General features: G+C 43.0%; 2 protein-coding genes across 11 annotated transcripts in view; one reads left to right on the plus strand and one right to left on the minus strand.

The window, feature by feature from the left end:
- The window catches only part of FBXO16 (F-box protein 16), a 51,024-nt gene extending 42,193 nt beyond the window's left edge, over nt 1-8,831 (minus strand). For 3 of the 4 annotated variants that reach the window (XM_073232750.1, XM_073232748.1, XM_073232751.1), the window contains exons 1-3: nt 6,534-8,831; nt 5,068-5,561; nt 944-1,079 (exon numbers count right to left, since the gene is read on the minus strand). In XM_073232750.1, the coding sequence (XP_073088851.1) occupies nt 944-1,042 (99 nt within the window). In that variant the 5' untranslated portion in view covers nt 1,043-1,079; nt 5,068-5,561; nt 6,534-8,831. The remainder of the gene's footprint in view (nt 1-943; nt 1,080-5,067; nt 5,562-6,533) is intronic. The other variant, XM_073232749.1, reaches the window with a different exon arrangement.
- Nucleotides 8,832-8,898: 67 nt separating this feature from the next.
- Nucleotides 8,899-13,584, plus strand: part of FZD3 (frizzled class receptor 3) — a 68,132-nt gene continuing 63,446 nt past the window's right edge. For 4 of the 7 annotated variants that reach the window (XR_012129664.1, XR_012129663.1, XR_012129665.1 and 1 more), the window contains exon 1: nt 8,910-9,045. The gene's annotated coding sequence lies outside the window, so the exon portion shown is untranslated. Of the gene's footprint in view, nt 9,046-13,035; nt 13,074-13,584 lie in introns of all 7 variants that reach the window. The other 3 variants (XM_073232745.1, XM_073232747.1, XM_073232746.1) reach the window with 3 other exon arrangements.

Raw genomic sequence — 13,584 nt, forward strand, 5'->3', positions numbered from 1 at the left:
CTGGGCCCTCTGCGCCTCTCCTGTGGGACAAGGAGGGCAAAGGCAATCAGCTGCTTGCTGGGCTGTGAGTGATAAAGTTGTCTCTGACCCAAGAATCATGTGTGTCTTACTGTGAAACAGTAGTGGGAAAATAAATCCCAGACCTGACCAGGAGAAGAATGGTTTCTGGATTGAGTGACTTGGTGGAAAGAGGTGCCTTTCACCAGGGGCAGGAACAGGTGTGCAGGGACAAGATAACGAGGTCAGGTTTTATTGGTGTGGACTGATTTTTACCACCAACTAGGTGTGGCGCATCTAACAGGCATTGGCAATAGGAGCCCAAGACCTTTTGGTAAATTCTGCCCCCAACTAAAGCAGGACTAGGTATCTCCAGAGGCTGGCTGATCTCACACCCCAGCGTGATACTCAGCTCCTCACTCTTGGAATCCTTTGCTTCATTTTTTCTACTAGCACTTCTCCAGAATGCACGTAAGAAACAAACTTCTTAGGTGAACCTGAGTAATGTAATTGGTTAAGATGGGCTCATCTTACCTATCTAGTTAAATGTGCAGCCTTATCTAGTAACTGCAACTCTAGTAAAAAAATCTGTTTGTCTGTTTTTTTTTGAACCCTTCACAGACTACTCCTCTCCTCTCTCATTCTTGGTAGTTCCAACAGAGAACCAGTGATGGAGGAAAAAAGGCATTTTGCATATGAGAGAGGAGTGACAGTGGAGGAAAAACAAGTCTAAGACATTTTCACTGTGGGCAGGGATTGTGTCTATTGCCAGCCTGGCCCACATAGCAAGGGCTCAATAAAAGTTTTGGAAAAAATCATTCATTTTTTTTCCACATCTGTTACATAATTTTCAAAAATTCCTGTTCATATTTTGATAACCAAGATTGTAATACATTTTTTTCCCTGTAACATGGATGCAACTGATACAATAGCTCTAGTCACTTACCCGGTCATTCAAAAGCTGATGATTCAGGGGTGTCCAGGTACTCATCTTTGTCTGCATTTTGGGACCTTCTATGCTCTTTGGAGGTGCAAATGCCATCATGATAGAACTGGATGTTCTTCCATTAGAAAAACTACACCTATGAGAAGAAATGAATCATATCAATCTTCAGAGTACTCAAAATACTAATACTATGTAATATTTTAGTGTGTTGAGAAGAAACTGGGGGGAAGAACATTTCCTGGGAGCATTTTCTACGTCAGGTACTTTATCCACGTGCTCAATTAAAGCTCATAACAATCTGGTGAGGTGGTTGGTTTTAGCTCATTTTATAGAACAAAATGAGGCTCATTCAAGTTACATGCCCTGACCAAGGATATGACACTTCCTGCTGGAACTGTAAGTCAGGCCCAGGTCTGTTAAATTGCATTTTATTTTCATTGGCGTACCAAGGGAAATCCTAAATCACTTCTAGCTGAGAACATACCATATTGGCCAGAAAGAAGTCTTTTCATTTATAAAAGCATAGTGCAATACAAAACAGTGCATCCTTGTCCCTTGTGACATTCTTCCTCCCCTTATCTTCCTGAGAAACAAGGGTTCTAGCTTGATACCATATTTAAGAAGTAGGATGGCATGATGGATAAAGCCATGCCTACGGAAATGGGCAGATTTGAGTTTATTGAGGGAAGTGAGCTCTTTTTAGATGCCCAATATATGTCTGCCTTCGTTTGATTAAAGCAGTTTACGTCCAAGAGGAATGACTTTTCCCTTATTGTTTAGAGTCTGCTGGGTTGGTTAATCGAGGTGGCCTCCTTTCCACCAGCTAAGAGGCAGTCACAACAACACGCCTGACCAGGTGGACTGACGCTGGCTTATCCTTACTTTACAGCTGAGGTGGTTGTTGAAAGTCGTCATTAGCTTTCTGTTAAGTTGTTCCCGTTGTCTCACCCCTTAGGAGCCCCTTGTCCTTTCTTTGCCCATTTTGTGAACCACCTGATATCATTGCAATAAATTCCTCTTTTGCTCACATTAGCTAGAATCTATTGTGTTGTTTACAACCAATTTTTTCTTTTTTCTTTTATTTTTTACCTTATACAGATTTGACCCTGGCTCTAAAACTTACTAGCTGTACAATGTTATTATACAAGTTATTTAATCCATCCAAGCTTCAGTTTCCTCATTTGTAAATAAGAATGTATATGTCCACACTCAGCTGCTGTTGCAAAGATTAGAGAAAAAGGGTCCATCAAAGTGCTTGACGGATAGGTGGCCTCAAAAACTAGTAACTTCCCTGCAGCCTTTCCCAGAACTTCCTGTCATTTACAGAATGCCTGTCCATTAGAGGGATAGTTTAAGGCGGAAAACATCTAAAGCAGATTGGTGGTAGTTTCAATATACATCCTCAGTGTTTCCGCTTGTTCTGTCTTCCTTCTTCTTTGAAGGTGGGTTTCATTTTGGGGCCGGGGTTTGCTTGCCTGATTTATGGGCTCCAAAAATTACTGTACAGCAGCACATATTGGACAATTGTAAAAAAATCATTAGTTTTTGGCTGATCTGGGATTCCCATAAATGCTAGATCTAAATCTTTGAGGCTCTTGCTTGACTTGAGATATTCTCTTTCGGGTTTAAATTATAGCCGGAGAGAAAGGCAATGATTTAAAACTACAGGGGCATCATTAGACCATACCTTCTTGCACTCGCCTGCTGCCACCATACCCCTGGAATAAAGGGGGCTCAGATTAGCCCTCACATTCTTCTTAGGCCCTAATAGCTAATTATCGGAGTCACACATGATTAGCTAACTTGCAAAAGGCATAAATATTCTTTTATCATAGTATTAATTGGCAGTTATGAAAGTATCTGTGAGCAAGCAAATTATAGATGCAAAACATGGTCACTGAGTCACTGAGTCTAGATTTGCCCATTTAAAAAGCACATACTTTTTTTGTTCTTATTTATTTACGTTTGACATTTCTTCTCTTTAAATCAGTTTTTAACCCTCTTGTTTTTGGTGGGGGGAGGGCCATAAAACTCTGAGAATGTGATGAATATTATGAATCCTTTCCTTGGAACTATGCACATGAACATAAAATTTTGCTTACCCCAGGTTAAAAACACCTGTTGTAAGCTGAGAAACTCTCCTTCCAGTTTGTATAGGAAGTAAACTAGGCACAATTTCTGAATTAGGACAAAATAGCTTTTCTAGGGCCTCCCCAAAGCCCTGTACTGGTTGTTTTATTTTTCCTGATTCCTCAGAGCTAGAAATCATTTGAATTAGGCTTTCTTCAAATCAGTTTGAGAAATTTTGGTTTTCAAAAGATGAGCCTGGCCAGGAGAGACAGCCTTCTTGGTAACAGTCCTACTGAAGCATGCGAAGGGGGCACCCTGCCCTGTCTTTTGCCATATCCTTTGGCAATTTTTTCCTCTTTGCGCCATTCCAGAAGATGGGCAGTGTGCTTATCAGCATTCACATACATGCCACAGTGTAGACTGCTCAGGACTATTACAAAGACTGACACTGTTACACAACCTACAGAAAAAAAATAATTGCTCCCACCCTGTCAACAAAACAAAGCAGTTGTCTTCTCTTCTTTCTACATATAAAGCTTGCTGTTGCTTTTTTGTGACTTCTGTGGCCATTAATGGCTGTCCTTGCATGTTCACCTTTAATTTTCCTTTGGATAAATAGGAAAAAAGAGGGCCTATGACTCTAGCTCATAATGTATGGTTCCAACTCCATGTTCAATAGCAAGGAAGGGTCCTCTGGAAATGTTCCAGACAGGTAATGCTCCAGCCCCATCTCCCAAGCCATTCTTCACACTGTCACCATTTTCAACTTTACAAAGGACCTATTACACCTTTGTTAAGGGTACAAGGCTGAATCTCTGCTTTAACGGAGCTTACAGTCTCCAATTAGATAGGTTTTTGTTTTTTTAACAAATAAGAATTTTGTATATATTTAAGGTATACAATGTGATGTTTTGATATATGTGTGCATTGTGAAATGATTACCACAAACTATTTCACACATCCATTATCTCCCATAGTTATAACTGTGTGTATGTGTGTGTATAAGAGAGAACACCCTCTTAGCAAATTTCAAGTGTACAGTATATTATTATTATTAACTATAGATACCATGCTGTATACTTGGTCTCCAGGACTTATTCATCTTGTAACTGAAAGTTTGTACCCTTTAATCAGTATCTCCCATTTCTCCCTCACCCCCTCCAGCCTCTGATACCCACCATTCTATTTAGGGACGTTTTTTTGTTTTTGTTCTTTTTTTAAGGACCAGTTGATCATGTCACTTTTCAGCTCAAAAATCTTCAGAGACTCACTAATGGCTTCAGAATATCCAGGCTCCATAACATGCAAGTCTTGATCCACTATGAATTTACCCCACCTACCTTCTGAGCCACATCCCTCTTTCTGCCCCTTCATGCACTGGCTGCCCAGGCATACTGAACTTTGAATCACTCAGACAACAGGGAACAAAACTCTGATGCTTGTTTGCTTATGTGGTTTCCTGACGCTGCTCATCTGAATCCTAATCTCAGTAGCACATAATGTGTTCAATACGTAGTCGTCCAATCAACTGAATAAATGAATACAACGGTGGAGGGGAGGCAAATTAAGGATTAAAATTCGTGGAAATGTAGGTAAAACTCAGATTATTATGAATTTGAGCATTGGAATTATGCTCAGGATTATCAGATTTTTATTTGGAGTTATAGAGCACAGGATTGAATTTCTCTGCGAACACACAACTCACCCATTGTGTGTACTGCAGTATTGCCAGAGAATGAATCTCAGGTATTATCAGGAAATAGGATATGGTTAGATTTAAATACAAATTCATCTTATATTCAGCTAGTTAGAAACAAAGCAAAAACTCGAATACAATACAAAGAGCTAGTGCTTGACAGCACAGAAATATTTTGTTGGTTGTTAATTTCCGAAGTATGGAGCACCTGGCACTCTAACTGCATCTGAAAAGCAGCAAAATGCAATCCCCAGGGGCCCTAACGAGGTTTTGTGAGAGGCCCGGGGCGGGGGGGTGTCTCAGGGTGGAGCTCTCAAAAAAGTCTCCATCTTTTTCTTGTTCGGCCCAATGCTCTCACCTCTTTTAGCTCGTCTCCTCCTTCAAGCCTCAAGCGTTGGTGTTGCCATAGCTGCTTTTTCTTCAACTCTGTCCAGCCCACCCTGCCTACTTCCAGTAGTCCAATCACCATCTATAAATCCTTTCGCTGGCCCGGGGTCTCTTAGGCAACAATGTGTGATCTCTTGATTGGCCAGGAGATCCAGGCGGGCTGACTCCAAAACTGGGCACACGGAGGACACTAAAAAGAATGAAGGGTGGGAGCGGCTGCCATCTCCCAATACAATGCTAGAATGAAGATGCATCCAATCCTGAAACACGCCGCAATGAAAGCCTCATTCAAGACAAATTTTTGTTCCAAATCAGGCCAACCTACTGAGCATGCCCAATTGTATTCCCCTGGTCACACCGGAGCTCCGAAATGAAAACTCCACTTTTCCAGGTTTTTAAGAGTGCCCAACAGGTAAAAGAAGGTTGGAGGGAAAATAATTCGAGATCGGTTCAATGAAAGAGCACCTGCAACAAGAAGTGAAAGACGTGGGAAAATTGCCTAACACACAAACTCACAAATGCTTCAACATGAATATTAATTTAGGAATAAGGTATTCAGGCCGACTGACCGATACTCTAGGGAACCAGCAGATGGCATGCCTTAATAAGAAAAACACCAAATTTGGGAAAATTTACAATCCGGTTTAATTTAATCAATTAAATTCATTGAGCACCCACCATGTAATAGAGGGCAGAGTGAGAACACAAGGATAAAAAAGAAGCCTACTGAGGAAGACTGGAAAATGCGATGTGCAAGTAACTTAATATAAGGCCCACAGTGATAACTGCTGTGATGGAACTATAAACAAGTGCTGGAGAATGGCTAAAGATTCAGAATTCTAGATGGCACTTCTTTGGCAAATGCAAAGCACTTTTTGTGGGCAGCAGCTAACCCAAACCAAAAAACGGAGACAACTTTCCTTACTATATTTCCTAAAATAGATAAGAATAGACTCTTCCAACTTAAATGTAAACCCTATTTTTATTGTTTTGTAGTTTTGAAATAGGCAGCATTTTTATATCTCCAATTTAAAAAAAGCGCACAGAGGTTGTTGCTTTCCTTCAGTTAACAAAGGATCTGTAAGTGGCCAAACTGAAATTAGAACCGAGGTTGTCTGAATTCCAGCCTGGTGGTTTTTCCACATGACCAGGTTGTATATAAATGGATCAACAAAGCCTTTGGGGCTGGAGGAGTGGCCTGGGGAAGGTACATAGACTCAATACTAAATTACCATGTATTTACCAGTTAACGTTTATGGTCTCAAAATGGGTTTATCCAGAAAGAGACCAGTTTTAACAATGTGCTGTGGGAATGCTGTGTCTGTGAAGTCCCTGCACGTTAAAGACTTTCTACTGGTGGTCACAACTGATGGAATGAAAGAGGTGGGATAAAAGAGAGCATCTCACTTTATCCCTGTTGGATTTGAATATTTTTACCCCAGAAAATAAGGTCTCTTTCATCTCTTCTCTCAGCCAGCACCACGGGGGCACCTCTTGCTCCACATCTCATCCAACAGTCTGGCTGCTGATCTCCCTGCCGCCTCGTCTGAATGACACCATCCTGCTGTGCTCAGGGTGAGCACTCTCTGTATCCAAGATGCTCCAACATTACTTTAAAGTGAAACATTTCCAACATAAAAAAATAGTTGAGACACTTGCATAAGAAACACATTTGTATCTTGACTGAAATTTAAAAAAAATATTAACATTTGTGCATCACGTGTGTGATGAACAGTTGAAGCCCCTTATGTATAACTTTCCAGATCTCATTCCCTTTCTGCCTGTCTAGGGGCAACCACTGTCATGAAATTGGTGTGTCGCCTACTTGTCCATTTTGTATACTTTTTACGTATACTACACCTCATAAACAATATGGGCTAGGTGTTGTTAAAAATGTATCATAATTTACATATCTTGTAGCTTGCTTTTTTTTATATTTCTGAGATTTAATCATGCTGATACACTGGGTGATAATTTCTATGACATTTCCATCTCCCCATGTGAGCTATGATAAATCCTATGCCGGACAGTTTTCACAGGATGGTGTGTAAATCGAATAAAAATGCACCTAGCTGCACGTCTTCAGAGGTCCCGCAGGTACAAGGGATCTGGAAATACACAAAGCAGGCACACACGGATTTTCACATTTGCTATTTGCCTCTTGTCTTGCCAATGGGTTTCAGCCCCAGGTAAGTTCACTATGGATTCAATGTGACCAAAGAAATGACAGTAGAACATTCTTGGGGTGAAAGGGTTATAACCAACTTTATTTCCATGGTGGCAGGTCAGTCACTAAAATCCTGTTCACTCAGAGTGAGTCTGCATGTAGCAAGCCAGTCCCTGCCTCTGGGCCTCTCTAGCCCGAACAGCCGTCCTCTAGGCCTCTGTCCTTGGCACTGCCACCACTCCAGCCTCTGCTCTGCTCTCCTGCACTGGGCAGAGCTCTTCATACAGAGTCAATAACGACACAGTGCCCACACGTGTGTAGTGAGCGAGCCGACCAGAGCCAGGTGAGAATCCTGGCCACAGGAACCTTTATTTTATCGGCACCTCCCCACAGGACAGTGTTGACAGTGTTAACCCCCAGACTTGCTTAGAATCAGCCTGTGGATAAAATGAAAGTCTCTGTGGCCGAGATTCTCACCCGGCCCTGGTTGGCCCATAGTGAACTTGCCGGGGCTGAAACCCATTGGCAAGACATAGTCCAAGGATCAATATTACTATTTTAAAAAAGTTACTGCACAAGTATTTATTTATTAAGAAAATTGAAAATGTCACTTCAGATTTCATTATGCTTTTCTTCAAAGCTCACCTTCTGATGTTAAACTATATTTGTGGCTATGAGAAATACTCAATCTTTGTTAAACATTGAGCACTTTTTAAAAACTGTGGTAAAATACACATAATATTTACCATCTCAACCATTGCTTAAGCATACACTTGAGTAGTGTTAAGTACATTCACATTGTTGTGCAACATGATCAATATCAGTTCAAGTCTTCTGTGCTGCCAGCAGAACAAACTGATGCCTGTGAAGTCTAAGTTGATAAGGGACGAAAAGAGAGAGAAAGGTAGGTAAAACTGTGTAGTAAAAAAGAACAGCTTTGGCTTTTAATGAATGCAGACTGTCAAAGCGCTCTGTGACTTTGGGTAAGTCGTTTACCCTTTCTGGGCGTTCTTTTTCTCGTCTTTAACACCAGAGGTTGGGTTTAGATGATCTGCAGGAACTCTTTAAGCTCTAAAATTATGTATAGAGGGGGTTAACATTTCCTAAGGACCAAAAGACGGGGAATGCCACCAGTATTACCACAAGCTGCACCTGTTCGCTCAGGTGTCCGCAGAACGGATGTAAACTGCTGCGGGGCAGGCATCCGGTCAGCTCTGTTGTTTCGGGTTGGAGCCTTGCAACAGGCCAGTTGCCTACTTTTACCTGCACCCAGTGCCACCCTCGGCATTCGGTGACTCGCCTCTTGACCACCTCCCATCCCCGGGTCCAAGGCCGAGGCAGTCGTTCTCAGAACACGTTTCAGCGGTGTTGCGGTCACAGCATCATAGGCTGGGTGAGTGTCGCTGCGCAGTCTCAGCGGCGGAGGAGGGCTGAGTGCGTTGAAGAAAAACGCTTCCAGAGCTCGGAACGACTCGGCCAGGGGAGGACAGCGCCAGGCGCCAACCACGGCGCGAGGCTGAGCAGAGCAGAGCGAAGCGCTCCGCGCGCGCACCTCGCAGCCAGGATCAAAATGGAAACAAGAGCGCTCAGCCGAGCGTGCGCGCCGCGCCTGCGCCGTGCGTGCGCGCGCGCGCTCCCTCCCCAGGCCGCGCGCTCCGGCGCTCGCAGCAGCTCGCGGTCGGGCCGAGGCGCGCGCCGCCCGGGCTCGCTCGCTCCGCGTACCTGAGGGACCGTCTCCGGCCAGCGCTGCAGCCCGGCTCGGAGCCCCGCCGGAGGTGCGAGGTGAGCGCCGGGGCGGGCGGTGCCCCGCCGGCTCGGCGGGAACGGGGCGCGGGGAGTGCGGGGACTGAGGAGCTGCCGCCGCCGCCGCGGCTGCCGCTTCTCTGCCTAACCCCGCGCTGGGGGGCCACCGGCAGCCCCGGCACCTCCTCCTCGGGGATCGTTATTCGCGTCGCGACCAAAACAAAAGCCTTCGGCGCCAGGCTGGGGCGGGGGGCCGGGGGCTTCTCGGACGGCGGCGCGCCGCGGGCGTGCGGGGGAGCCGAGTTTGGGGCTGAGGTGGCCGGATGCCCAGGGCCCTGCTTAACCCTCTGCGTCCCGAGCCTGCCCCGGGCAACCTGTGCGAGTGTGCCCCGCGGCTCCCCCTGCGCCCCCCGGGCGCGGAGCCTGCGCGGCGGCGGGCGCCCGGCCGAGCCCGCCGTGGGTGGGCGGCGCGGGGGCGGGCGGCCTGGCGGCCCGCGGCGAGCGCGGGTGGAGGATGCGGCCGCCCGCCCGCGCGGACCGTGCACCTTGGGCCCCGGCGCCCGGTGGGGGGCCGTCCCGAGCCCCGCGTTGGCGTTCCCCTCGGCCGACCTCGTGTCCGATGCCCAAAAGTTGTTCCCTGCATCCCTTCAGTTTGCGAAGTCGGCCCTCCCTCCCCAGTGCTTCCCCAGACGCCCCCCTTTTACTCCGTTTGCGCTCTAGGGGTGCTGCCGGCTAATTAATAGGTGGCCCCCGAAATAAAGGTGCTGTTAAAATATTTCCGGGCATTTTAGCACCTTCCTAGAAGCTTTTTAAATCTCAGGAGGCTTGGAGGTTAGGTGCCGCCTCTAGAAGAACGAGGAGTGTCTTTTTTTTTTTTTTTTTTTTGAGAACAAAAGCGCAGGGCATTAATTTAAATTGGCTAAGGAGTCGATGAAGTTCAAGAATGTCTACCTTATAAAAGAGGTCCAGTTTTTTTACCCAGTATTACAATGAAATTGTAATTTTTGGTCCCTCCTGAATTTAGGCAGATGGAGCAGCAGAGCAGGTAGGAATGACTGCTGCATCCAAGTATGCAAACCAAATCTTATTTTATAAAAGTAGTTTTGATAGACCTGTAGTGTGGACTTAATGGCCATTGGGTTACTTTGCAAAGTCAGTACCAACAAAAGCAAGAAAAAAAAGACCAGACTGGCGTGGGGATGTCACCTCCTCCTCAGCCACCTTTTAGCCATGAGTGGTGTGCCGACAGTCTAAGGGAGTGATAAATCCTTAGTTCTGTTATTAAGAAGCCAATAATGCTTTCCATTTGTACTTTTAAGCAAATCAATACTATCTTTTTCCTCCGGGTCGGGGCGGGGGGAAGCATTTACTTGAACTACCAAGCCACAACACAAAAGTGCAAAGATTTTGGGGGTTAGGTAGGAGGTGTAAAAGCTTATTAACAAGGCTGGCTTGGAAGGATAAAGCTAAAGATAAAATAGGAAGATGCAGCCCTTCTGCTATCCTGTTGCCTTTACTTGAGTGAAGTAAAGTTGTTCCTCCTCTAACCCCCAAATGATTTGAGACAATCAGGAAAATAAGTATAATTAATAAAGCCTACCATCCTACCTTCTCTTTCCTACTACTTTTTTTTCCTCATCCATTAATATTGTCTACCCCCATGTCTATCCTAAATCTCTAACAGTGTGTCCCATGAAGGGAAGAAGAAAGGACTATGGGCTCTTAAATTTCCTTCGAACTTCATTTTGTGCTTTGAATCCTTCGGTAGATTTTTCTTGGGAGTTGCATTATTTGAGATACTTGAAGTAGGGAAGGTTTTTAATCCTACTAAGTCCTGTGTTTCTCACTTGACATCAGGAAAAACTCTCTACCCAACTTAAATTTCATACTAGTTTGTTAGTAAAACGATAGGGTTTTATACCCAAAACTTGTTTTGAGCATAATAATTTGTTGGTGTTAGGCTTTATTGTCTTCAGGAGACAGGTGGTAGGAAACAATTCTTAGCACATCTTTACCTTTTACAGAGGAAGGTGATGCTGGCCTCAGATTTTTTAAATCCCTGAAACTCTAGAACTATGGCTGCTTAAAGCAGCAGCTGCCCACAAAAAGAGCAATAATGTAAATAAAAAGAATGGTTTGGAAAATATGTGCTGGAGAAATTATTTGGGAAAAGTATGAAGTTGGAAAAAGATGTATAGCAAGGTCTGGAAGAAAGAAACAAAGGTTTTTAATATAGTATTTTCATAAGGCTAGGGTTAAACTTTGAAGAGTATCAACTCTTCACTGGCTAGGAAAGAGTATTAACAGATTGTTTTGTCAATAATTACTTACCTCTCTTTTGCTTTCCAATTCATTATGCTGAGAGATATTGACAGTTTTGGTGGATCTGAGGAAGGTATTACATATGAAGTTTCAGATTACTATAACTAGGCTAGTGGGCTTTAAAAAAAAAATCCCCCCAAATGTTATCTCACTGAAGTAATTTATAGTCAGCATACAAACCATACACCCTTGCTAAGGGAAAAATCAGGGCTTGGTATTAGAGAGTTTTCTAATGATTTTAACTGGAAAGGGAAGCTGGGCTGGAATTTCAAACTGATTTTTTTTTTTAGTCCAGAATTTGGCCATTTTTTAACTTTACAGTTTTGTTTTCAGGTTAGTTTTAAAACATCTTCTGCTTTCTTTAGTCTTAAAAGTAATTTATAATTTGTAAAAGAGACTAGATTTTGATGCCAACTGTTCATTTAAATTTTGAATCTAGATGTATTTGTTTTTCCTGTTTGTTTTTTTAAAACCTTATCAGCACATTGGAAGATTAGGTTGTTGGTTATAATCAGTAGATGACCAGATGGAGTTTAAAAACTAGAGAGATGAAGTTGGTAAGATCAGAAGAGATCCTCACTCTGGGATTAACAGGAACCTAGGCCCTATAAATTAAATATGAAGCTATACAAACTTTCTTTTAGCAACCAGGAGACAATATTTTGAGAATGAACTTACTTTTTAAATAAGGTGTGGAAAGCCAAAGGCCAGAGAGACTACATGGGTTTTAGGAAAAGTGTTAAAGTAGAGAGTGTGTGCCTAGTGTCTATTTTGTCTTTAACAAGACAATGATTTCCTTGAGAGGAGAAACTTACTTAGAGCTAGGCACTGCTAATCCTTGCACTGCATTCTTGGGAAACTCCTCTGAAGGAAGACAAAGACTATCCCTCCTGTTCCCGCTGTAACTACTGTGTGCGAGGCAACGTTTTGATGATTCTGAATTGGAAATGCAAAATGTTGCCTCTATTTATAGGATGTCCAGAAAATTAAATCTAAACTGAGAATGATCGAATGGATCACTTCCTCCACAGAAGGTGTGAATTGGAATAGAATTGCTTAATACAATCTTTTGTTTGGGACCCTTCCTCTTGACAAACTCTCAGGGCCCCCTTTTGTCACTGTTTCTGGGATGCAGCCTGCTCTCCTCTTCACAGTTGCTACCTCCTCTACTTTTTCCACCTGAGTTCTTTGGGTCTGGCTTTGCAGCCGCCTGGGAAAGGAAGACAGTCTTTTACGATTGCACCCCCTCCCCTTTATTGCTATCCTTCAGGACAAACACTTGGCTTATTTTATTTTAAGGTCTTTTAGTTTCCGTAATCAAAAGAAAACTGCTCATTGGGGAATATCAGATTGCTGTTTCGTACATTCATAAACACTAAAATGTAGACTTCAATGTATCTAGTCCTAATTTTGTTTTCTGATGGAATGACAGTCAACTTAAACTGAAACCAGTTTTCTAAATATCTTATATTGCTCTATGGAGAAGTGAATGTGCCTCTTTGCCCGCAGGTAGGGCATAAACAAACTGTTGCCATGTCACTCACTTTTTGCCCTGACTCCTGAAGCTGTTCACTCCAGTTATGTTAACCCAGCAGGCCCCTTTATTCAGTTGAGATACTACAGATTTCTATAGTAAAATATATAATATCAGTAAGAGTGCCAAAACAACTGTTAGCATTTATTTAGTGAGTTGCTGTATTTTTGCAGGACCTCGTTGGATCCACAATCTTCTCTATGTCCTGCAGGTCTGTCCTACAGCTTTTCCATGGATGACCCTACCTTAGGAAAAAAGACTTTTGCTACCTATACTCACATGATCCTGATAAGAAGCAGATTATTCATTGTTACTGAAGAGCGACTTGGAATATCTATATATATATATATATTTTTTTTTAAAGTGTGCATATATACCATTTGATTGAGCTGATAGGTGTTTGATTTTTATCAATGTTGTGAATCAGTTTTTGACTCATGCTAACTTGATCATCACTTTTTTGCTTTTCTTACTATCTAGGACAGTAATGTGTCCCTTGGCTTGTTGCTTAATTAGCAGCCAATAAATCAGTGACTCAACTTGTGTTTATTTTTGTCAGCTAGACAGCACATATTTATAGATTTAGCAGTTAATTGTTCCATACATAAAATAAGGTACCATGGGTACTTCTGTAAAATCTCAGAGCATTTATAATTCTTGATTTTTAAACAATCAAAGCAGTTTTATTATGGTCTATGTACATACATTTTTCTGACAAAAAT

This window comes from Manis javanica, chromosome 3 (assembly GCF_040802235.1).
Source record: "Manis javanica isolate MJ-LG chromosome 3, MJ_LKY, whole genome shotgun sequence".
NCBI classification, from domain to species: domain Eukaryota; kingdom Metazoa; phylum Chordata; class Mammalia; order Pholidota; family Manidae; genus Manis; species Manis javanica.